The 25812-nt window shown below is 43.2% G+C and overlaps 1 protein-coding gene across 4 annotated transcripts in view; it reads right to left on the reverse strand.

Annotated features, from left to right (window-relative positions):
* LOC126236700 (brachyurin-like) overlaps positions 1–25812 on the reverse strand; it is a 245556-nt gene that overhangs the window by 91872 nt on the left and 127872 nt on the right. For 2 of the 4 annotated variants that reach the window (XM_049946219.1, XM_049946216.1), the window contains exon 5: positions 23361–23459. The exons of 1 other annotated variant lie outside the window; for it this stretch is intronic. In XM_049946219.1, coding sequence (XP_049802176.1) covers positions 23361–23459 — 99 coding nt within the window. Of the gene's footprint in view, positions 1–13279; positions 13501–19195; positions 19333–23360; positions 23460–25812 lie in introns of those variants that run through there. One more of the 4 variants, XM_049946217.1, reaches the window with a different exon arrangement.

Consider the following 25812-nt stretch of genomic DNA (forward strand, 5'->3'; position numbering starts at 1 on the left):
TCGGGTGGAGAAATGTAGGGTCCCCCTGAATAGGTCCGGCGTGCACTACACGCCGGAAGCGGCTACAAGGGTAGCGGAGTACGTGTGGAGTGCACATGTGGGTTTTTTAGGTTAGAGAATTCCCTCCCTTGGCCCGACAAGACGCCTCCTGAGACGCGGCAAGGTAGGAGTAGACAAAATGCAACAGTGAATAACAATATTAATGTGCTAATAGTAAACTGCAGGAGCGTCTATAGAAAGGTCCCAGAACTGCTTTCGTTAATAAACGGTCACAACGCCCATACAGTACTGGGGACAGAAAGTTGGCTGAAACCAGACGTAAACAGTAATGAAATCCTGAACTCATATTGGAATGTATACCGCAGAGACAGGCTGGACAGCCGGCCGGAGAGGCCGTGCGGTTCTAGGCGCTACAGTCTGGAACCGAGCGACCGCAACGGTCGCAGGTTCGAATCCTGCCTTGGGCATGGATGTGTGTGATGTCCTTAGGTTGGTTAGGTTTAATTAGTTCTAAGTTCTAGGCGACTGATGACTTCAGAAGTTAAGTCGCATAGTACTCAGAGTGATTTGAACAGGCTGGACTGTGAAGGGGGAGGCGTGTTTATAGCGATAAGAAGTGCAATAGTATTGAAGGAAAGTGACGGAGATCCGAAATGTGAGATAATTTGGGTGAAGGTCACGGTTAAAGCAGGCTCAGACATGGTAATTGGATGTCTCTATAGGCCCCCTGGCTCAGCAACTGTTGTGGCTGAGCACCTGAAGGGTAATTTGGAAAATATTTCGAGTAGATTTCCCCACCATGTTATGGTTCTGGGTGGAGATTTTAATTTGACGGATATAGACTGGGAGACTCAAACGTTCATAACGGGTGGCAGGGACAAAGAATCCAGTGAAATTTTTTTAAGTGCTTTATCTGAAAACTACCTTGAGCAGTTAAACAGAGAACCGACTCGTGGCGATAACATATTAGACCTTCTGGTGACAAACAGACCCGAACTATTTGTAACAGTTAACGCAGAACAGGGAATCAGCGATCATAAAGCGGTTACTGCATCGATGATTTCAGCCGTAAATATAAATATTAAAAAAGGTAGGAAGATTTTTCTGTTTAGAAAAAGTTACAAAAAGCAGATTTCAGAGTACCTGACGGCTCAACACAAAAGTTTTGTCTCAAGTTCAAATGGCTCTGAGCACTATGGGACTCAACATCTTAGGTCATAAGTCCCCTAGAACTTAGAACTACTTAAACCTAACTAACCTAAGGACATCACACACACCCATGCCCGAGGCAGGATTCGAACCTGCGACCGTAGCAGTCCCGCGGTTCCGGACTGCAGCGCCAGAACCGCTAGACCACCGCGGCCGGCTTTGTCTCAAGTACAGATAGTGTTGAGGATCAGTGGACAAAGTTCAAAACCATCGTACAATATGCGTTAGATGAGTATGTGCCAAGCAAGATCGTAAGAGATGGAAAAGAGCCACCGTGGTACAGCAACCGAGTTAGGAAACTGCTGCGGAAGCAAAGGGAACTTCACAGCAAACATAAACACAGCCAAAGCCTTGCAGACATACAAACATTACGCGAAGCGAAATGTAGTGTGAGGAGGGCTATGCGAGAGGCGTCCTATTCACTGACTTGGCAGAAAATCCTAAGAAATTTTGGTCTTATGTCAAAGCAGTAGGTGGATCAAAACAAAATGTCCAGAAACTCTGTGCCAAAATGGTACTGAAACAGAGGATGACAGACTAAAGGCCGAAATACTAAATGTCTTTTTCCAAAGCTGTTTCACAGAGGAAGACTGCACTGTAGTTCCTTCTCTAGATTGTCGTACAGATGACAAAATGGTAGATATAGAAATAGATGACAGAGGGATAGAGAAACAATTAAAATCGCTCAAAAGAGGAAAGGCCGCTGGACCTGATGGGATACCAGTTCTATTTTACACAGAGTACGCGAAGGAACTTGCCCCCCTTCTTGCAGCGGTGTACCGTAGGTCTCTAGAAGAGCGTAGCGTTCCAAAGGATTGGAAAAGGGCACAGGTCATCCCCGTTTTCAAGAAGGGACGTCGAACAGATGTGCGGAACTATAAACCTATATCTCTAACGTCGATCAATTGTAGAATTTTGGAACACGTATTTTGTTCGAGTATAATGACTTCTCTGGAGACTAGAAATCTACTCTGTAGGAATCAGCATGGGTTTCGAAAAAGACGGTCGTGTGAAACCCAGCTCGCGCTATTCGTCCACGAGACTCAGAGGGCCATGGGCACGGGTTCACAGGTAGATGCCGTGTTTCTTGACTTCCGCAAGGCGTTCGATACGGTTCCCCACTGTCGTTTAATGAACAAAGTAAGAGCATATGGACTATCGGACCAATTGTGTGATTGGATTGAAGAGTTCCTAGATAACAGAACGCAGCATGTCATTCTCAATGGAGAGAAGTCTTCCGAAGTAAGAGTGATTTCAGGTGTGCCGCAGGGGAGTGTCATAGGACCGTTGCTATTCACAATATACATAAATGACCTTGTGGATGATATCGGAAGTTCACTTAGGCTTTTTGCAGATTATGCTGTGGTGTATCGAGAGGTTATAACAACGGAAAATTGTACTGAAATGCAGGAGGATCTGTAGCGAATTGACGCATGGTGCAGGGAATGGCAATTGATTCTAAATGTAGACAAGTGTAATGTGCTGCGAATACATAGAAAGATAGTTCCCTTATCATTTAGCTACAAAATAGCAGGTCAGCAACTGGAAGCAGTTAATTCGATAAATTATCTGGGAGTATGCATTAGGAGTGATTTGAAATGGAATCATCATATAAAGTTGATCGTCGGTAGAGCAGATGCCAGACAGATTCATTGGAAGAATCCAAGGGAAATGCAATCCGAAAACAAAGGAAGTAGGTTACAGTACGCTTGTTCGCCCACTGCTTGAATACGCAGCCAGACGCGTGACGCGCAGCCTCAGGCGTAACACGCTCCATAATGGCTCCATAATGGTGTGGGCTGTGTTTTGCGTGGAATGGAATGGGTCTTCTGGTCCAACTGAACCGATCATTAACTGGAAAAGATTATGTTTGACTACTTGGAAACCATCTGCAGCCAAACAATGATGGAATTTTTATGGATGACATTACGCCATGTCACCGGGCCACAATTGTTTGCCGTTGGTTTGAAGAACATTCTGGGTAGTTCGAGCGAATGATTTGGCCACCCGGATCGACCGACATGTCTCCCATCGAACATTCATGGGACATAATTGAGAGGTCAGTTCGTGCCCAAAACCCTGCACTGGCAACACATGTGCAATTGTGCAAGGATACAGAGTCAGCATGGCTCAGTATTTCCGAGGGGAGTTGTCGAGACAACGCCACGTCGATTTGTTGCACTACGCCAGCAAAAGGAGGTCCGACACGATACTGCGAGGTATTCCACGACTTTCACCACCTCAGTGTATGACCTGATGTTTCCAATCGATGAGAGATGTTGCAGTCTCCTTTCGCCTATGGTTTTTACTCTTGCTTCATTTCAGCAGTTGCTTGTTGCTATCGGACATGAGTAATGGATCGTGGGGAAGTGCGTCATAACTAATTGATCATTACTTCATTATGTTATAATGAAAGGACTGTGTCAGCTACCGAGCGGGGTGGCGCAGAGGATAGACACTGGACTCGCATTCGGGAGGACGACGGTTCAATCTCGCGTCCGGCCATCCTGATTTAGGTTTTCCGTGATTTCCCTAAATCACTCCAGGCAAATGCCGGGATGGTTCCTCAGAAAGGGCACGGCCGACTTCCTTCCCAGTCCTTCCCTAATCCGATGAGACCGATGACCACGCTGTCTGGTCTCCTTCCCCAAACCACCCAACCTGTGTCATCTTTCCACCAAACTTCGCCATCTACAAGAGCCTTAGACTATTTTTGCTGCAGCTAGAAAGCGATGGAGAACATACTGACCATAATTTGCACTCAGGAATTCCACATTACTCTTTGTGCTCACCGAAAGAAAATGTTCTTACTAGCTATTTACTATGCAGCATCAAGAATAAAAATAAGTTTAGATTTAACTTATTAATGTATATTATCTGCAAAAGTTCACACGCACAAAAAATATGTCTTAGTATTATAACTAATATCCCTATCAGAAACAGCATTATTAACAATTCAGAGGTAAAATGGTATATCGCAATAACTTCTAATCGCCAAAAGTTTAACGCTCGCCGTATAAACGAAAAACAATCTCGCCACTTGCCACTCGGTTTTGTCAACATCACGGACAGCCCACAGACAATTACTTCCGTGAAATCTAAGCGATCCAGGACGGTGTACAGTCCTCATCAGTTCACTTCCTGCTTTTTTACACAAAACACATTCAAATCTACCCATCTGACGTCATCTGAAGCACAGTGCACATAGGCGTTCGGCTGATTCGGACAGTTTGATATATCAGTGCGAATTGTGTCTCTGTACTGCCTCTCTGGCTTGTTTACATAGGGGTGGAGCGGACCGCCAAATCGAACATCTGGTGTTAACCACCCTAGTCACAGCCGGCCGCGGTGGTCTCGTGGTTCTAGGCGCGCAGTCCGGAACCGTGCGACTGCTACGGTCGCAGGTTCGAATCCTGCCTCGGGCATGGATGTGTGTGATGTCCTTAGGTTAGTTAGGTTTAAGTAGTTCTAAGTTCTAGTGGACTGACGACCACAGCAGTTGAGTCCCATAGTGCTCAGAGCCATTTTTTTGAACCCTAGTCACAGGCAGCATTATTTAAATGGCCCCTTTCTCGGACACATTAGTTAATAGCTCTGTCATTTAACAATTTACAATCTTCTTAATTTTTATGTGAATAGAGCTAAGTTTGCCCTAGTTTCTGAAAAAGTTTTTGCTCCACAGCATTGCCGGCTAGAATTTTTAGGATGGAAACGGTAATAGAATATGACCTCTGGACTGCCCCTTGTAACCATTGTTATTTACAATGCAGTCTTGAACCTTGGTACAGCTGTATTATTGCATGAATGTAATCGACTGCTGTACTTAGAACTTTCTATTAAAATGCAGATGTTAACTAATCTACCCGTCACCAATCTCTTTTTCGTTCCAAATTTGGTTTTTAGTAAATAACTTGAAAACTAATAGAGGCAGCTCATTGATGTCACATATTTAATGTCTTTACATGAAACTGAGGCTACATACCAATTTTCAGCTTTCCAAGTCTAATATACAGGGTGATTTTTTCCACAAACTCTAGGGGTTGATCGATAAAAGGTTACGGAACAAAAAAGGTCTAATGAACTTATGACTGGAATTGCATAGTTTCCATGCTAGAGACCATTTATTCAATCATATTTTGTTACCCAGATTTCGGTCTAATATGCACTGTGCCATGCACCCGCAGTTATAGTATGCACGGTTTCCTTCTAGAGGGCGGTACTGTTCCTTATTCTTCACGCCCCACCGCCCTCTCCTGCTTAGTAATTGGCAATGGTTTACATCTACATATATACTCCGCTAGCCACCAAGCGGTGTGTCCCGTTCACTTCTCTTGCTCATTCACCTTGTGGATGTGATACAGCGTTACACACAATGGCTCCGTATTCTAATCGAGAGCTTCCCAACTTGGTGTTTGCTTACGGAAAGGCAAATGGCAGCGGGCAGCAATATTGTATCAGGAGATCTATCCCTGCCGACACAACGAAAGTATTCATGTTCGCACTAGTGTTTCGCCGTTCGTGTGAGATAGGGTCGTTTCAGGAATCAGGAAATCATGAAGGACATACCCGAAAAGTTCGGACACCAGACTTCTAGGAAAATGGATTAACATTGTGGACGTGCGACCGCCTTGTCAGTACCAGGCAGTTGGTCCACCAGTGCAGATCAATCCAAACGACCGTGTGGAACACTGTTCGTGATTGTTGTTACTACCCTTATCACTTACAGCGTGTACAGAATTTACTAGCGACAGAATTTCCACATGGGAAGCAGTTTCGTCACTGGTTTCTTCACCAGGCAACAACGATTCCTGGATTGGTGTCATCCATCCTAGTCACAGATGAGGCCTCCTTTACGCGGAGAGGTATCTTCAACTTTCATAACAGTCATCCGTGGGATAGTATGCACAACTCCCATGGTATGGTGACAGTGAATCAGCATCAGTGCAGCCGGAATGTGTGGACCGAGATGACTGGCGATCGTATTTTGGGAGCAGACTTTCTTCCAAGTCTCCTAACAGGCCGGAACTATCGGTGTTCCTGGCGGGTGACTTTGCCTCTGCTGCTGAAAGCAGTGCCATTGATGATTCGAAGGGATGTGGAACTGCTGCATGGTGGTGGTCCAACCCACTTCGCCGTTAACGCCTGGACGCATCTCAGTCATGTCTTCCCTGGCCGATGGATAGGGCAAAGGGGTCCACCCATGGCCTGCTTATTCACCGTATCACAACCCGTGCGATTTCTGGTTATCGGGCCATCTCAAAAGTATTCTGTATGCAGAGCCCATTTCACATGTGGATACAATGGACTAGCGGATTCATGCTGCCTGTGACACTGTTCAGATGCAGGCTGGCCGATGAGAACGTGTCAGACAGAACATGCTACGGCACGTACACGCATGTATTGAGGCACATGGAAACCATCTTCAGCACAAAAAATGGTTCAAATGGCTCTGAGCACTATGGGACTTAACTTCTGAGGTCATCAGTCCCCTAGAACTTAGGACTACTTGAACCTAACTAACCTAAGGACATCACACACATCCATGCCCGAGGCAGGATTCGAACCTGCGACCGTAGCGGTCACGCGGTTCCTGACTGTAGCGCCTAGAACCGCTCAGCCACCACGGCCGGCTCTTCAGCACATACTGTAACTGTGGCTGCATAGTAAAGTGCAAAAATGATGCTTTCAGAGGATAACGGTACATACCATTTTCCTTCATTTATTGGTTTCGCAAGTAACACATTTCCTAAGTTTGTGTGGAGCCAACCAAGTTCGAATTAACATTTGAAGTTAGTGCACGTTCACAATGAGCCTTGCCATCGCTGGATTGCTTTTGCAGAATAATATTCGTACTCTATGACAGTCCACGATAACGTTTCTAACCATATAAATACAGGGTGTCCTTAAAAGTAAAACCCGATTTTAACTTGTAATAGTATTGAGACAAATGTCATAAGTTAACTGAAACAGCGCTAGATGTAATCGGCATGCTCTAGAGTTTAAGAAAAACTCGGCTAGATGTCACTACGAGCACTGAACTAGAGCGTGCAGCCAGTCTCGCGCAAAGTAAATGTTTTTTGTCCTGTTTCGCTAAGCAAGGTTTATGGACCCAACTTTTTGAGGAAGAAATCGTAACAGGACCATCATATCTTGCAATGCGACGGATCTGGTTATTCCCACAACTTGACTCTGACAATTTCATCGATCAGCAAGATGGAGCACCACCGCACTGGGACAATAACGTGCGTAGTTTCCTCAATGCCAACGTGCCTCAACATTGGATAGGTCTTACAGGACCGAGTGACCAGGCTTTACACTCTTGGCCTCCTAGGTCCCCTGGCTTAACACCATGTGATTATTTCTTGTGGGGATATGTTAAACAATGTGTTTACGTTCCTCCCCAATCTCGTGACATTGATGAACTAAAAACCAGAATATCAGCTGCTGTAGTTTTAGTGACAGAAGACACCTTATGCTCAGTTTGGAATGAATTCGGCTATCGACTAGATGTCGTCCGTGCTGCCAATGGAGGACATGTTGATCATTTATGACGGATTTTTATAAACTTCTGTCTTTTATGAGTAATTTAATATGCAATTTGTTTGTGTTGAGCCGATCTTCCCAATAAATAATTCTATTTAAAATTGTGTCATTCTTTTTGGGACACCCTGTAGTAATGTTTCTCACTAACTGATACTTCTTGTAGAATGACGATACTGATTTGTCCGCAGATTTCATATGTAATTAATTACACGCACGAATAAACGGAATAATTACTCACTACTGATCTATTACTCGACGAAAACACTTGCAAACTCATATCATAACATGTGCAAACCAGTTATCGTGCCACTCAGCTGCACGCAACCTTTCCTACCGAAACCCGAATAGCGACACCTAGTTCGTTTCCTGGCGCTTGATCGGTAGCGCTTAGGCATTGTTGGACGAAGACAGCAAGACAGTATCCTAAATCTCCATCTACATATATATCAACACTCTGCAAACCAATGTGAAGTTCATGGGAGAGGGCAAGTTTCATTGTAACATTTATTAGGGTTCTTTCCATTCCGTTCAAGTATGGAGTGCGGGAAGGATGATTGTTTAAATGCCTCCTTGCGTGCTGTATTAATCTAATCTTGTCCTCATGATCCTTATGTCAGCGATACAAAGGGGTTTGTAATATATTCTTAGACTCATCATTCAAAAATGGTTCCTGAAAATTTGTAGGCAGGCATTCTAGGGAAAGCTTACGTTTGTCTTAAAGCGTCTCCTTGTCCATTTTCTTCAGCATTTCTGTGACACTCTCCCACGCGCCCGCATCTCGTGGTCGCGCGGTAGCGTTCTCGCTTCCCACGCCCGGGTTCCCGGGTTCGATTCCCGGCGGGGTCAGGGATATTCTCTGCCTCGTGATGGCTGGGTGTTGTGTGATGTCCTTAGGTTAGTTAGGTTTAAGTAGTTCTAAGTTATAGGGGACTGATGACCATAGATGTTAAGTCCCATAGTGCTCAGAGCCTGCCAGCCACTCTCCCACGCGCCAAACAAACCTGTAACCATTTGTGCTGCCCTCCTCTGTACACGTTCGACATCCCCTGTTAGTCGTATTTAGTATGGGTGTGTCGTATTTAGTATGGGTGTGACTCACCTGTGCAGTATACTAGAATGGGTCGGACGAGTGATCTTTAAGCAATTATGTTTGTAGACTAATTGCTTTTGCTGAGTATTCTATCAATAAAACAAAGTCTACCACCTACTTTATCCACGACTGAGCCTATGTGAACGCTCCATTTCACATCCCTACGAAGTGTTACAACCAGATATGTGCACGAGTTGACTGATTCCAACAGTGACTCCTTGAAGTTTTTCTCGTTTTTTGAAGTCTGCAGCTCCTCATATCAGAACGTTACAGCAACTTGCGAATCTTTGCACAACTTTTAAATCTTATGAATATGCGATTGAATATCTATGCAGACTCTGTGGGATAGTACTTCATTACAGATAGCTGCATCATCTGCAAAAACTCTGACGTTACTATTAATATTGTGCGCAAGGTCATTATTATACAACATGAACATAACGCACTTCGCTGGGCCACACGTGAAGTTACTTCTGCATCTCACGATGACTCTCCACTGAAGGTAATCTCCTGCGTCGTCCCTACCACAAATTTCGCTTGATCCACCGTATGATCGTACTTTTGACAATAAACATAAATGTGCTACTGAGTCAAATTGTTTTCGGAAATCAAGAAATACTGCATTTACCGGACTGCCTGATCCAAAGTTTTCATTGTGTGAAATGAGAAAAGGTTTGGATTTCACATGATCGATGTTTTCGGAATCCACGCTGCCCGTTGGCATGGAGGAGGTCATTCTGTTCAAGATACCTCTTTATATTTGAGTTCAGAACATATTCTAAGATTCTACATCATACGGATGTGAAGGACACTGAGTGATAATTTAGTGGATCACTTCTACTACCCTTCTTGTAAACGGGAATCACGTGTGCATTATTCGTACTACTTGGCGCGCTTTTTTGTTTGAGAGATCTGCGATAGGTTATATTGAGAAGAGGATCTAACTCAGCGTCAGTGTAGAATCTACTAGGGGTTTTGAAACCATTCCTGCAATCACATTTTTAGCATTACATAATGCTAGAACGAGTTTAACCTTTAACTATAAACAATGACCTTTCAGATCTATAATTCATTTGAACAGAGTGCGGCAGCACTGCAAAAAACCACCCTCTCTTTTTCAGTGTCTTCGCTTTAATGCATGCTGCGTGTAAAGCAACATTCAGCAATAAGCTTAAGTCTCTCAGTGTAACGATGAAGTATATTACTTAGAACTGAGTGCGGAATAGGTTGCCTGTCTGACCGCATGGGTCGCATCATTTGTAATAATTAGATAAGTCTAATAGTCCACATGTTTCTAATTAATGCTTATTTTCATTTCAATTGATTTTTCAGAATTTTTGTTTCACAGATTTTTATTTTATGTGTGAATTTATTAATTTTTAGCTATAGCATGGAGCGATTTTCTAAGAGCTGATGCCGATTTCATTTTGTGGTAGCTGGTGGTCACCATGAAACAGTGTGTGATACTTGTGAAGAAAATGCTCCACTGGAAGCAGAGCCAGTTGTGCCCTGTACCACAGAAATTATTCACAGCAAACACAGTCTTTCGTCACAAAGACAATCTTGAGTGGGTACGTTAATAGTCCATTAGAGCAACAACTACGCCTCAAGACAAAATTTTTAAAGGAGGAATGCTTGGACTAAAAGCAAACAATCGAATTTTGGTGCAAGCGCCTACCAAATCTGAAATACAGGAGAATTATTTGATGACATGTTAGAGGTATACCAACTGACAAAATGGAAAAGAGCAAGACGTGTATCAAGTGTAGTGCGTCAGAAAGATGGAAAAGGGCGTGTAAGCAGTGGCGTAAGTGCAGCAAATGTGGTCAGCCAATTTGGATGAAACGTGATAGGGATATGTGCATCGAGTGTGCAAACATTCTGCGAACATTTTATTACTGCGTTTGTTTACTTTTCTGCAACCTTTTTAATTTATACTCATATACACTCATAAGCATCGTGACTGGTGTTCATTTTAAATATCGTAATCAATGAAGTCTGCAGAAGCGCTGAATAGTATTTCATATGCTTATATGAAATAGTTCACTATTCACATCAAATCAGCTGATGTCGAGTCATGTGATAAAAAATATTAAGAGGTTTACAAGACCGCACGTTTCTAGTTACACATACAGTATGTGATCAAAAGTAGGCGGACACCCCCCAAAACATACGTTTTCCATATTAGGTGCATTGTGCTGCCACCTACTGCCAGGTACTCCATATCAGCGACTTCAGTAGTCATTAGACATCGTGAGAGAGCAGAATTGGGCGCTCTGTGGAACTCAGGAACTTCGAACATGGTCAGGTGACTGCGTGTCACTTGTGTCATAGGGCTGTAGCTGAGATTTCCACACTCCTAAACATCCCTAAGCCCACTGTTTCCGACTGTTTATTTAACCAGTATGCTTACGTAAATACACAGGGTATTTTAATGAAAGCATTTTGGATATTTATGCTATCAAATTTTGATTTTTTAATTTTACATAGAATATTTATTCTGTTTCGTGTGTTGACTCTGAGACAAGCACTGTGATGTCACACAGTGAAGCACTCTACACTGCACAGTATAGAACATCATAGGATAGCTTATTTAGCACATTGACTTAAGTTTTATAATGAATTTTGGTAAAAGTTATTTGTAATACAGTTACACAGTTATACAGTTTCAGACGGATTTGACGACTTTATCAAAAAGCGTTTACATAAACATTGTTCAGGTTTACCTTAAAACAAAGACACACGAAAGTTGAAGAAGGAGACAGTTTATATATATACGAGGGTATTTCGGAAAGTAAAAATACACTGTACGCCAGCAAGTTGGCAACACTGGTGCTAACCTTGAACCGTTAGCTTTCTCCTCGCGGTCGTCTGGCAGTTCAACGTTGCTTCTAGTTGGAGTAGGTGGTGTTTAAAATGGCTGCGCAGATTCAGAATCTCGCCAAATGCGAAGTGCGCTCCGTCATACGTTTTCTTCATGCAAAAGGTCATCGACCAGCGGATGTTCACAAAGAAATTGTTTCTGTTTATGGGAACATTATGAATCGACGAAATGTAACGAAATGGTGTCCTCATTTCTCTGAAGGTAGGACCAATGTTCATGACAAAGAACAGGTCGGCCATCTGTGATATCTGATAACCTTCCTTGGAGAACAGAGGAAGCAATTCGTGCGAATGGACGTCTCACATTGAAAGAATTGCATCAGATCATACCGGATATATCTATGACAACTCTTTATGACATTGTGACTGTCAAGTTAGAGTACAGGAAATTGTGTGCGCGATGGGTTCCAAAACTTTTAACGAAAGAACACAAAAAGAAAAGGATGGGCTTTGCACTGGACTTCCTCACACACTATGGTGAAGCAGGTGACGAGTTCCTTGATCACATTGTGACAGGTGACGAGACGTGGGTTTATCACCATACACCTGTATCCAAGCAACAATTAATGCAATGGCGCCCTTCGAATTCACCAAAAGCCAAGAAATGCGACACGTCGATTTCAGCGAAGAAAGTCATTGCTTCTGTTTTTTGGGGCAGACAAGGCATTCTTGTGTTGGAAATTATGCCTCCTGGAACGACAATTAGTGCCGCTACATATTGCCCGACTTTGAAACGTCTTCGAAGGGCAATTCAAAACAAATGCAGGGAAATGCTGACAAGTGCAGTGCGCTTCCTTCATGACAACGCTCGGCCTCACACAGCGCTCGTAACCAAAGCACTACTCTAACAATTCAAATGGGACGTATTGGACCATCCGCCCTACAGCCCGAACCTTGCGCCCAGCGACTTCCATGTCTTCCGTTACCTGAAGTCACATCCTTGTAGAAAATCATTCCACGACGATGAAGAGATCAAAGGTGAAGTTGAAATGTGGTTCTGACAACAAGCTACAGCCTTCTATGACTGTGGGATACAAAAGGTCGTGCACTGACTTAACAAATGTTAAGATAACGAGGGTGATGTCGAAAAATAACAAATAATCCAGTTAATAAGATGTAACTGACGTTTTCTAAATAAATTTTCTATTTAAGGACTGCGAGCCATTGCATCTTTACTTTTCGAAATGCCCTCGTACAACAGCATCAAACAAAACAGTTACACAGTACGTACATTAATCACGAAACTAGCAGGGAAGTATTACAATCGAGTTGCTTCTGGCTGCTTCCAAGATTAGCTGTGTGTGATTGGTAATGACGAATAGCGTAAGGACTTTTTTTTGGCATAATTTGCGACCTCAACACAACATGGCTGCCTTCTTAAGTGCTGTAATCATATTTCGTATATGGAACTGAAATTATGGAACTCATAAAGAAGTTTCCAGATGAACTGTGTGTGAAATTGACGCATTCATACTCTGGTTAATTAACGAGCAATAAATTAATAAATAAGACACTTCATATACTGAATTATTTATTTGGGGCTCTGTATTCACAGTTTCTTCTCTCGAGGAATCTGGAAATAGCTGGTGATGAATGTGCTGCCTTTACGGAATGGGGATGCCGGCGGTACTTGAGATCCAGTCGAGGAAGTAGGTGACCCTGGTGAAGCCGGCCGGGTCTCCGCTCGCACAGCCCTTGCCCGAACTCCAGCTGACGATCCCGATCTCCGTGTAGCTTCCCTGTGAGCCGACCACCAGCGCGCCGCCGCTGTCGCCCTGAAACGTGACCACAGTATAATCTCTGGCTGGTGGGAGCCCCAATCAGGTATTCTCCAACACAGTAAAGTGTCACTCGCTCAAGATGTAGCGCTGAAGGTAAACACATACATTCTCAAATCGTAACTCCATAAGTTCTAGAAATCGTTTCCCTGGAATGCAACTTCCATTGTGGAGGATATTCGCTATCTGTTCAAAAGTACCCGTGCGTGTACGCCATGCGCCTTTACGTTGGCTTTAAACTGTGCTGGGACACTTTCAGTCAGGAGTCTGAACGTATGTGGAGGAGTGGTAGCCCGAAACTAGAGGAGGTTGTGCTCTAGGACACTGCAGTTTGAAGTAATGGAAGTCGACCAAAAAGTGTTCCATTGTGTTCAGGTCGGACCTCTGTGCAGGCTAATCCATTTCAGGAATGTTATTGTCCACAATCTATTGCCTCACAGCAGCATTTTTATTATAAGGTCATGCTGAGACATTCCTCGTCTGCTAACTGTTCTTCTACTCTATGAAGTACACGATGCTATAAAATACACTGACGAAAAAATACTGCAACACGAAGGTGTCCTGCGACATACACGAAAACTCGTAGTCGAGTTTCTACATCTGAAAAATGAAGTCTACTCAAATTTCGAGCTATTCGCATAAGAGTGCCGCTAGTAGCGTCACTGTGAGCATGCAATTCGAGTTTGCTTTAATTACACGCTGTAAAGGTCGTGAGACTTAGTTACCTTTCAGACTGAATGAGTTGATTGCAGTCAGGGATGCCTTTAAGGCGATAAAGACGCCAATATCATCACCTCACTGAAATTGAACAGGGTCGTATAATAGGGCAGCGATAAGCTGAATGTTGCTTCTGCGATACTGTAGATAGACTTGGTAAGAATGTAGCCACAGTGCATGATTACTCCCAGCGGTGATTGCGAGAATGTGGAGTCGCGCGAAGACCGGACTTCGGACGGCCACGTGGCACTACCGGGAGGGAAGACCATCGTCTTCGGGGTATGGCTCTGGCGCATCGTACTGCACATACAGCAGCAAACTGAGCAGCAGTTGGCACCACAGTGACACATTAATTACTTCAAGAACATGCCCGATCCAGACGCCTTGTAGGGTGCGTTCCACTGACCACAGACCTCTGCCATTTGCAACTTCATTGGTATCAAGCGAGAGCTCATTGGAGGGCACAGGAAGGTATGTTGTGTTTTCTGGTGAAAGCCAGTTCTGCCTTGGTGCCAGTGATGGCCGTGTGTTGGATAGGACGAGGCGTGTTAAGTGCGTGCAACCAACCTGTCTGCGTGCTAGATCACTTGATCTACACTTTGAGTTATGGTCTGGGGTACGATTTCGTATGACAGTCGTTATCCCAAGCACCCTGACTGCAAATTTGTAGATTAGCTTGGTGATTTGGCCTGTTGTGCTGTCATTCAAGAACAGCGTTCCAGACGGTGTTTCCCAACAAGATAATCGTCACGCACATTCCGCTGTTGAAACTTAACACGCTCTGCAGAGTGTCGACATGTTGCCTTGGTCTACTCGACCAGTAGATCTGTTTCCAATAGTGCACATGTGGAGCATCATCAGACGACAACTCCAGCGACATCTACTAACAGCATTAACATCCTGGTATTGAACGAACAAGTGCAGCAGGCATGGAACTCCATCCCACAATCTGACGTGCAGTATCAGTACAACGCAATGCATACAAGTTTCCATGCTTGCATTCAACATTATAGCAGTTACACCGGTTATTAATGCTCCAGCATTTCACATTTACAATGGCTTATCTCGTGCTTACATTAACCTGCAATCTTGCAGTATTAATCTCTTACACCTACTACCTAGACAAGTGTGCTAGAAAAATTTCATTACACTACGTAATTTGTTAGTGTTGCGATTTTTTTCTTCTCAGCCTATGTTCATATCCTTCCCATCTAGTGTTTCCTTAAGCACAATACGGGCATCACACCCTAACAATACTCCAATACGATAACGCCACTTTCTCCGCACTTCACTGTCGGCGCAGACGGGTAACGTTCTCCACGCATTTCTCAAACTAAAATCCTCTTTCATCCGTTTGCTACAGGGTACAAAGTGATTCAAGCACTCGTTTCCACTCGTACACTGCCCAGTGGCAACGCTGTTTGCACCTCCACAAGCGCTGGTTAGCAATAACTACAGAAATTTTTCGCTTCTGAGGAGCTGCTCGATAATTGTGTGCTCTGAGTTCGTGCGATTTTTTATATCCTCCGCAATGCTCGACCGTTCCTGTCCGTCAGTTCAGTAGACCTGCCTGGTATGATTCAGTTGTGGCTCTACCGTCACGTTTCCACTTTACAATGACGTCAACGACTCTCGACTTAGGCAACTGGAGAAGCGTTCAGTGTCTCCAATGGACTCTCCAACGGATCTTCTCAGGCAACATCCAATGACTAGTCCATGCTCGATGTAACAGAGAGATTCTGACTAACCCATTCGTCTGTCATTGTATCTCTGCTGACAACACGATACTCTCCACCTCCTTTTATACACTCGCATCCACCTGACATCCAGCAGTCAGTTCCGCATTACGGAGGGGTGTCCGGATAATTGTCATCAGATGATGTGGAACAGTGCCGAGTCAAGGTTGCCCAAGCAAATCTCATTTCCCTTTTCGCACCGCTGTCATATCAAATCGCGTTCACACTGACAAGCGTTTGATTCCATGTACCTGAATGCCTTTGCTTGAGCTAGATACTCATTCCTTATTGTGAAGTGTTATGAAAGTCTGAAGATACCCTCTACAGGTTCTGATTGTGGTGATGGTATAGATTACAACGGAAATACATCGAATTTCAAATGATGTGCTCTGGTCAAAAACGTATGAGTTATCAGTTTTGAAGTCAAACATGTTATTCAATAAGCCTATAAATGCAACGACACACCTGTAAATCGGTCTTTTTACGATATAATACATCGATTAATTACGTAAAGACTGGCAGCCCTGCTGGTGTTTCACATCTTGCTTTTGTATACCTAAGAAGACGAGAAGGTTTTAGTTTGACCTTGTTCATATTATGTGATTGCAGTTCATTTTTTCTTTAGAGGGCATGTAAATAATCTTCTGTATGAGACATTCGTCTGTCATTGTCTGTCTACTGAGAAAACACAGAAGAAGTTATGTAAGAATATTCGCTTCTTTGTGCAACAAAGTTAAGCCAGCACAGAATCTGGGAGACCCCAAATTTTTATCATCGTCAGCATACCATAATTGGTAAAATGAAATTTGGCATTTACACTTACCCCTTTTTCCTTGGTTGTTTCCCTACCGAAGTTCAATACCTGAAATTTATACAGTTCTCTTTCTTTACCACGGCTAACAGTATTCATACTCAAAGAAATAGAACCTTCCCTATCGTTAACCCCTAGATGAGCTTATTATGGAAGATCTGCAGTACGTGTAGCTTCACATACGGTGTAGCCCATAACGCAGGGCAAACTCCTACCGGGAGTATCATCAGCTCGGCATCGTGCGAACAAAAGTATATCAGATTCGGAAATGTTATTAATATCTTGGGACACCGAGGGTGCAGCATCAGCTTTTCATGAGCGATGAATGTTGTTAAGTATTCCGAGGATCGTTAGTAATTCGTTATTGTGAATCATTCGGTGGAGAGGAACGATCTTCTTCATTTCAGACCACGAATAGAGTACTAATACGCAGTGCACTGTCTCCACTACTGTTCATCACTTTTATGGGCGATGGAATAAAGAACAACCAGAAAAAGTTTATTGAAATTAATGCAATTGGATTCGCAGATGATATCATGATCTGAGGCAAATCAGAAGAAGGAGTTCAGAACAGATTCAACGTGTGGAAATCAGCTCCTAGAATACCTTCATATCAGCGAGACCAAGGCAGAGGCGACGGCATTCAATATAGACGAGCATCACGCAATTGTGAGACTAGGACATCAGCTACAGTTCTACAGTTTGTGGACTGGCTTTCGCACCTCTATAGCATAATCTCCATGGATAATTCGATGGATAGGAGAGTACGAAGAGAGTTCAAAACGGTGCTGAGTTCTACCAACAATAAAAATTTTGCCTTTGAAGCATGCGCCCTCACGAAGAGAGGCATCGAGGCTCCTGGCATCACAAATGAAACTCCTGAAATCCACCAACCTGAAGTCCAAGATGGACAAGAAATTAGATGAAGAAGAAAGCCGAAGTCAATATATCCCTTTTAGACTATTGTTGTGTAGGATGTAATGAAAGTGGAGCCTGCACGAATAGCTGGAATAAATTCGGGCACACAAGTGGAAGGGAAACATCCTGTAGGAAGAAGCAGAACTCATTGGTTGGCCGTGATCAAGCATGACAGTTGTCAGAGGAAGGGCAGAGGATGATGATCTCCGCTACAGGTCTTATAGGGACAGAAGGAAGCAGAAGTGGCTCATTAACAGCACTCGATAAACTGGTATTGAGCTTTGATGATAATGATGATAATGATGATGATGATGATGACGATGGTGATGTAGGAGAACAAACTGAGAAGTACTAAGAGTCCACGATGATGGATAAGTGTCAACTGGCGAGACGCAGTTGAGCTTTTCCTAACGCGGCTGCCTCGTGTGTTTCCAAATCGACAGTGACCTCAAAGGTTCATCGAAAAAAGAGACAGCAGTGTGGGCATGCGAGACACCTCAGCGTCACTGAATGATGACAGGGCATCTTATCATACTAATATCGAGCTGTGCTGCAACGAGCTGACCGGTGATATCTAATGAGCTGCACAGCTTGCAACTTCACCAGACTTAAACAAGATTTAAAGGAACACTGGCACTATTACAGTATGGCGGCCACTGATGCCAATAGAAAAGCATCAGCCTTCATTTTGGATACTCTGCAATCCCGACATCTAACAATTTTCTCAAATTCTTTCCAACTATAGTGGCGTACTATGGAAATTAGAATTACTACAGGGTACCCGTAAAAGTAAGTGGAAGGCAGCAAAAATGTTATCGAAAGGCTGAAGATCAGCAAATGATAGGTTTGTACAAGAAGTCGCAGCCGTCTATGAGCCTTGTTATGGTATCATAGCCAGCTGACACTACACAAGGGGCAATCACGCTGTGTTCGAGGATTGACACCAGAGATCCCGCTGTTGCCCGACTGCGACAGCGACGCAACCTTCGCCGCCGTCACCGGACGCACAAGTGCCACGCACCCTGAACTTAGGCGCCACCGGCGACAAAGATCACCTTAGTAAGAGACTGCCCGACCGTAGCTCTAGCCAGCTGCTGAGTTGTAGTCCAGTTCTGGTGTAGTTGTTACCCAGTTGTCGAATAGCTCGGGTTAGCGCAGTCGAGGATAGTTATGCTGCAGTCTTAACTTTCTCTACGAAAGTAGTGCATCAAACTGGCACCAAGACTTTCAGTAATGTATGTTTCTATGTAGTGAACTATTAACGTGATAACTTGTCCCTGCTTTGCTGAAGACTTTTATATGGATTTCAACAAGGACACTTTGTACCAAAGTTAAGTGTAATACAATATTACGCTGAGTGATGGTGTTCACTAGTTCTTTTGATTTCTGTCCCAGAATCCACGCACTGTCGCGACTGGACATGGTACTCTTGGTGATCAGACTACTCGGTCACTTCAGTTACGGTGTGGAATCAATATCTGTTGCAGTGAAAATGACAGTAGGTACTTACGCCGCAGGTGCTCTGTCCGCTGGAACCGATGGCGCAGAGTGTGAAGTCGTAGATGGGACCGCCGAAGTGTTGGCTGCACTGCGTGTTGGACATGACGTTCATCGTCGTGTACTGCAGCGTGTCTGGGATGACACCGTCTGAAAACACACAACAAGGCCTCCTGTACCCCTCAATGCTCCCATGAGTGACAGCTTCACTAGATGTGCGAATGTTCAGTTTCCAAAAATGTTCATCATGTTACATTACGGGATTACTCAGATAATGTAATGCAACTAGTAGGCTGAACATTAAACCTATTGTACGTATTTTGTATTACATGTTTCTCTTCACATACGTAACTTCGTTGTAAACTTTTATTAGGGTAACAAGTGCCACATAATATGTGCTTTTATTGAGGCGTGTACAGGGTGACAATTATTGAACTATATGAAAAAAAAACAATGAACCATTGACCTTCCAGTTGGTGGGGCGGCTTACGTGCCTCAGCGATACAGATAGCTGTACCGGAGGTGTAACCACAACGTAGAGGTATTTGTTGAGAGGCCATACAAACGTGTGGTTCCTGAAGAGGGGCAGCAACCATATTAGTAGTTGCAGGGGCAACAGTCTATATGATTGACTGATCTGGCCTTGTAACACTAACCAAAACGGCCTTGCTGTACTGGTACTGCGAACGGCTGAAAGCAAGGAGAAAGTACTGCCGTAATTTTTCCCGAGGGCATGCAGCTTTACTGTGTGGTTAAATGATGGCGTCCTCTTGGGTAAAATATTCCGGAGTTAAAATAGTCTCCTATGCGGATCTCCGGGCGGGGACTACTCGGGATGACGTTGTTAACAGGAAAATGAAACTGGCGTTCTACGGATCGGAGCGTGGAATGTCAGATCCCTTAATCGGGCAGGAGATCAGAAAATTCAAAAGGGAAATGGATAGGTTAATGTTAGATATAGTGGGAATTAGTGAAGTTCGGTGGCAGGAGGAACAAGATTTCTGGTCAGGTGAATACAGGGTTATAAACACAGAATCGAATAGGGGAAATGCAGGAGTAGGTTTAATAATGAATAGGAAAATAGGAATGCGGGTAAGCTACTACAAACAGCACAGTGAACGCATTATTGTGGCCCACGCCTACCACAGTAGCACAAGTTTATACGCCAACTAGTTCCGCAGATGAAGATATTGATGAAATGTGTGATGAAATAAAAGAACTTATTCAGATAGGAAGGGAGACGAAAATTTAATAGTCGTGGGTGACTGGAACTAGATAGTAGGAAAAGGAAGAGAATAAAACGTAGTAGGTGAATATGGAATCGGATTAAGGAATGAAAAAGAAAGCCGCCTGGTAGAAGTTTGCACAGAGCGTAACTTAATCATAGCTAACACTTGGTTCAAGAATCATAAAAGAAGGTTGTATACATGGAAGAAGCCTGCAGATACTGGAAGGTCTCAGATTATATAGTGGTAAGACAGAGATTCAGGAACCAGATTTAAATTGTAAGACATTTCCAGAGGCAGATGTGGACTGACCACAATCTACTGGTTATGAACTATAGATTAAAACTGAAGAAACTGCAAAAACGTGGGAATTTAAGGATGTGGGACCTGTACAAACTGAAAGAACCAGAGGTTGCAGAGAGCTTCAGGGAGAGCAAAAGGGAACGATTGACAGAAAGGGGGGCAAGAAATACAGTAGAAGAAGAATGGGTAGCTTTGAGAGACGAAATAGTGAAGGTAGCAGACGACCAAGTAGGTAAAAAGACGAGGGCTAACAGAAATCCTTGGGTAACAGAAGAGATAATGAATTGAATTGATGAAAGCAGAAAATACAAAAATGCAGTGAATGAAGCAGGCAAAAAGGAATACAAACGTCTCAAAAATGAGATCGACAGGAAGTGCAAAATTGCTAAGCAGGGATGGCTAGAGGATTTAAGGATGTAGAGGCGCATATCACTAGGGGTAAGATAGATACTACCTACAGGAAAACTAAGGAGACCTTTGGAGAAAAGAACCACTTGCATTAATATCAGGAGCTCAGGTGGAAGACCAGTTGTAAGCAAACAAGGGAAAGCAGAGAGGTGGAAGGAGTATGTAGAGGGCCTATACAACGGCGATGTTCTTGAGGACAATATTATAGAAATGGAAGAGAATGTGGATGAAGATGAAATAGGAGATATGATACTGCGTGAAGAGTTTGACAGAGCACTGAAAGACCTAAGTCGAAACAAGGCCCGGGGAGTAGACAACATTCCATTAGAACTAATGACAGCCTTGGAAGAGCTGGGCCTAACAAAACTCTACCATCTAGTGAACAAAATGTATGAGACAGGCGAAATACTCTCATAGTTCAAGAAGAAAATAATAATTCCAATACCAAAGAAAACAGGTGTTGACAGATGTGAAAATTACCGAACTATCAGTTTAGTAAGCCACAACTGCAAAATACTAGCACAAATTCTTTAGAGACGAATGTAAAACTGGTAAAAGCCGACCTCGGGGAAGGTCGGTTTGGATTCCGTAGAAATGTTGGTACACGTGAGGCAATACTGACCCTGCGACTTATCTTAGAAAACAGATTAACGAAAGGTAAACCTACGTTTTTAGCATTTGTAGACTTAGTGAAAGCTTTTGACAATGGTGACTGGAATACTGTCTTTCAAATTCAGAAGGTGGCAAGGGTAAAATACAGACGGAGGAAGGCTATTTACAATTTGTACAGAAACCAGATGGCAATTATAAAAATCTAGGGGCCATGAAATGGAAGCGGTGATTGGGTACGGACTCAGATAGGTTTGTAGCGTATCCCCGATGTTATTTAATCTGTATATTGAGCAACCGGTAAGGGAAACAAAAGAAGAAGTCGGACTAGGGATTAAAATCCATGGAGAAGAAATAAAAACTTTGAGGTTCGCCGCTGACATTGTAATTCTGTCAGACAGCAAATTACTTGACCCGTTGAACGGAGTGGACATTGTCTTGAAAGGAGAATATGAAATGAACATCAAGCAAATCAAAACAAGGTTAATGAAATGTAGTCGAATTAAATCACGTGATGCTAAGGAAATTAGACTAGTGGATGAGTTTTGTTATTTGGGAAGCAAAATAACTGAGGAATGAAGAACTAGAGAGGATATTTTCTGGAATTTTCTTGAAGCGTTTCGAGGTTACGCATTACATGTCAATTTTGCCTAGTGCCACCTCTACCTCTAGGAGTCAACTGTCACTGGAAGTGTCACCATTCGGAAATCCCGAAAACTATGGACTAGATACTAGTATAGATCACTTTTGGGTTTTTTCAATGACCTTCCCTTAACCACCTACGGCTCTGCCCTAGGGGTGTCTTACCCCACAGCAAATTCTTCTAAATGATAAATAACATGTAGCAAATCTGGTTCGAACTTTTTGCAGACGATCCAATGTATAGCATGTGTCTTCATATTCAGACGGTAATTGTCCCGTTGTACTAACTCATATGTATCAAGTCTTTATAAAGCACTGCAGGCCTTCCAGAGCTATGCTCGAACAGGACACATACGCAGTATGTAAAATACCTCGTAGGACAAGACTGTCATCCACGAACCTCATAAATGACATGTTATAATTAAGCGTCTCCTGTATTACAATTGGTTATCTACATAATTCTGATTATCTTATTCGATCTGACACATGACTATGTTTAAAGATAGATATTCAAATGTAAATTTCGAATAGCTCGTGACTTTCTATCACTACCTGGTGGATATTCTTTTCTATTCTTCTCTGGATGCATCGAGTCAGCAACTTATGAAATTGCCATGCCTTGTTGATCATGTGGTAGCTCTTAGCGTTATCTGCTTTTAATTTCTGCCGCAGTATGAGTACATTGCTTTCCTGGAAGCCTGACGGCGCGTTTCATATCTCATACGCCACTGATTTTAGTGATCCAGAAGATACTTCCATGAAACTTGTTGCATTGAGAGCATTACTCAGTTTACATTAAATTTACTCAGAACGTGGAAAATTTTACGTATTGTATGACATGAGACAACCTATACAATAAATGCAGACACACATTTTCAAACGTATTACCGCTAACAACATTCGATTCCCTTACACCAACTTTCAGGATGGGACGGAGTCAATAAAAAGTTTAAAAAGTAGTCACCATCTACGTAGAACGCGTGTACTTACTGTCGGTATTGAGGCCCCAGCCGCTGACCGTAGCGGTCTGGCCCTCGAAGCTGTTGCTCGCCTGTGAGCGAGAAGGCAGGTTCACCAGTCCGATGTAATCTGTAAAAATAGAAACATTTATTGTTATATTTCTCGTTATATCCCTGAAACAATCAAGACGTAGGACTCTCGAAGAATGAAGCCACAGAAGCAATGAAAATACTCTCTTAACTACGATTCTAGTCAAGATACATATGGACGCATTTAGTACGTAAATGAACGGACGTCTCTATAACATAGTTGATCGGGATAATTACGATGACGTCGAAAATATGAGCACTCGACCTACGGTTTCTGAGAAAGCAAGTGTACTTGGCGGTAAAATTAAGACAGTTATGTGCGAACCACCGTGTGCGGTCCCTATCTGTTTGTAGAGAACTGCTTTTGCCGAAAATTTACCATGGCATTTACTCCGATATTATCAGTGAATCGCAGAATATTATCAACAAAGACAAATGATGCCCCAACAGACATTCGTTTTGGTACTCCTTGTGACCGATCTTACCGCTAAAAAACAACATTAATATTTCGTTAAAACAAGTAACTTCATGTTTAGAGAAATTTTGTACAAATGACTTGGCTCACACAAATAATGCAGAAATCTATGCATGGAGAAGCATTCCAACAAGCAAGACATTAAGCTAAAAATTGCCGTGGAGGAACTGCTGAAGTAGGGAAGTCGAAACTAATCGTACTGTTCAATTATACTGAAAACGAGCCATTAAAATCGGCTGAAATATACATTATGCTCTCTATAACTGTAGGTAATATTTATCAAACATGATGAATGAGAAATCGACGACAATGTTTTAATATTCCATAGTATTTATTGTTATACAAATCGATTTTCGGCTGTTACTCTATTGTCAGGTAAATGCGTAAGTACGTGTGGTGTGCAAGGTCAAATATTTGAAGTGTGGTAGCGAGTATCTAAATTTGTTTTCAAAGATGACAGTTGGTAATATGTGATTTAGCACTAAAAACAGAAGTTTTTCCGTAAAATACCACGTAAAACTATTTAACTTAGGTAAAATATGTGACAAATGAAATGATGAACTACCTGATAAATTACAACAATTGTTCTAAGACAAAAATTAGATGCACAAAATATATTATCCGTAATTAGTTTATACTTCAGAATATGTTTTGTTAAATACTGCGATCCGAGAGCAAGCAATGGACCCGCTGCAACGTTCTGTCTCATCCCACTCCATTGGTCGGAGACTGGCAGCAGTCTGACTAGGGAATTCTTGTCCCATGTGTAGGCTGCCATTAACATCACAATACAGACGGCTCAGTTTTGGAGTGGTGACGTGACCGGGTATCATGGAATGCTGATGAATGACGCCTCATTATGTTCAGAGTCGCGTTGTGGTCATCCACTACCAAAGACAACCATTGTCGGTGAGTATGGTTTTGACCTGGGCAGGGGACCCATTCTTCCAACGTACTGGGGAACACAGTGGTTTTATTTCTGGCGTCATGATGCGGGGAGCAATCACATATGATTTCAGGACACAGTTGGAAGAGGTCGAGGGAACTCTGGCGGCACAACAATACGTCATGGAGATGTGTTACCGCTCATGCGACCTTATCGTGATACCATTTCCTTCAACAGGACAATACTAGTACACACATAGCCCATATCTCTATGAACTATCTCCGTGATGTTGAGGTACTCCCGCGACCACAAATATCCCCAGATCTTCCCCCGATAGAACAGGTATGGGACCAGCTGGGACGTCCACTCCCATTCAGTGGATATCAAGAACGAGTCACACTATGTGATCAAAAGTATCCAGACACTCAAAACCATACGTTTTTTATATATTAGACGCGTTGTGCGCCACATACTGCCAGATACTCCATATCAGCGACCTCAGTAGTCATTAGACATCGTGAGAAAGTAGAATGGGACGCTCTGCGGAACTCACGGACTTCGAACGTTGGTGTCACTTGTGTCATGTCTGTACAGGAGATTTCCACACTCCTAAACATCCCTAGGTTTCCGATGTGATAGTGAAGTGGAAACGGGAAGGCACATGTACAGCACAAGATCGTACAGGCGAAGAGGATAGTAACGTGTATTAGGCAGACATCTAACCAGACCCTCACACAGGAATTTGAAACTACATCAGGATCCACTGCAAGTACTATGGCAGTTATGCTGGAAGTGAGAAAACTTGGATTTCATGGTCGAGCGGCTGCTCATAAGCCACACATCACGCCGGTAAATGCCAAACGACGCCTCACTTGGTAGCGTAAACATTGGACGATTGACAAGGGGTAAAAACATTGTGTCGAGTGTCGAACTACGGTACGCAATGTAGCGATCCTATGGCAGGGTGTGGGTATGGCGAATGCCCGGTGAACGTCGTCTGCCACCGTGTGTAGTGGCGGCGGTTGTGTTTTG

The sequence above is a fragment of the Schistocerca nitens genome, chromosome 2, assembly GCF_023898315.1.
Source record: "Schistocerca nitens isolate TAMUIC-IGC-003100 chromosome 2, iqSchNite1.1, whole genome shotgun sequence".
In the NCBI taxonomy this organism is placed as follows: Eukaryota; Metazoa; Arthropoda; class Insecta; order Orthoptera; family Acrididae; genus Schistocerca; species Schistocerca nitens.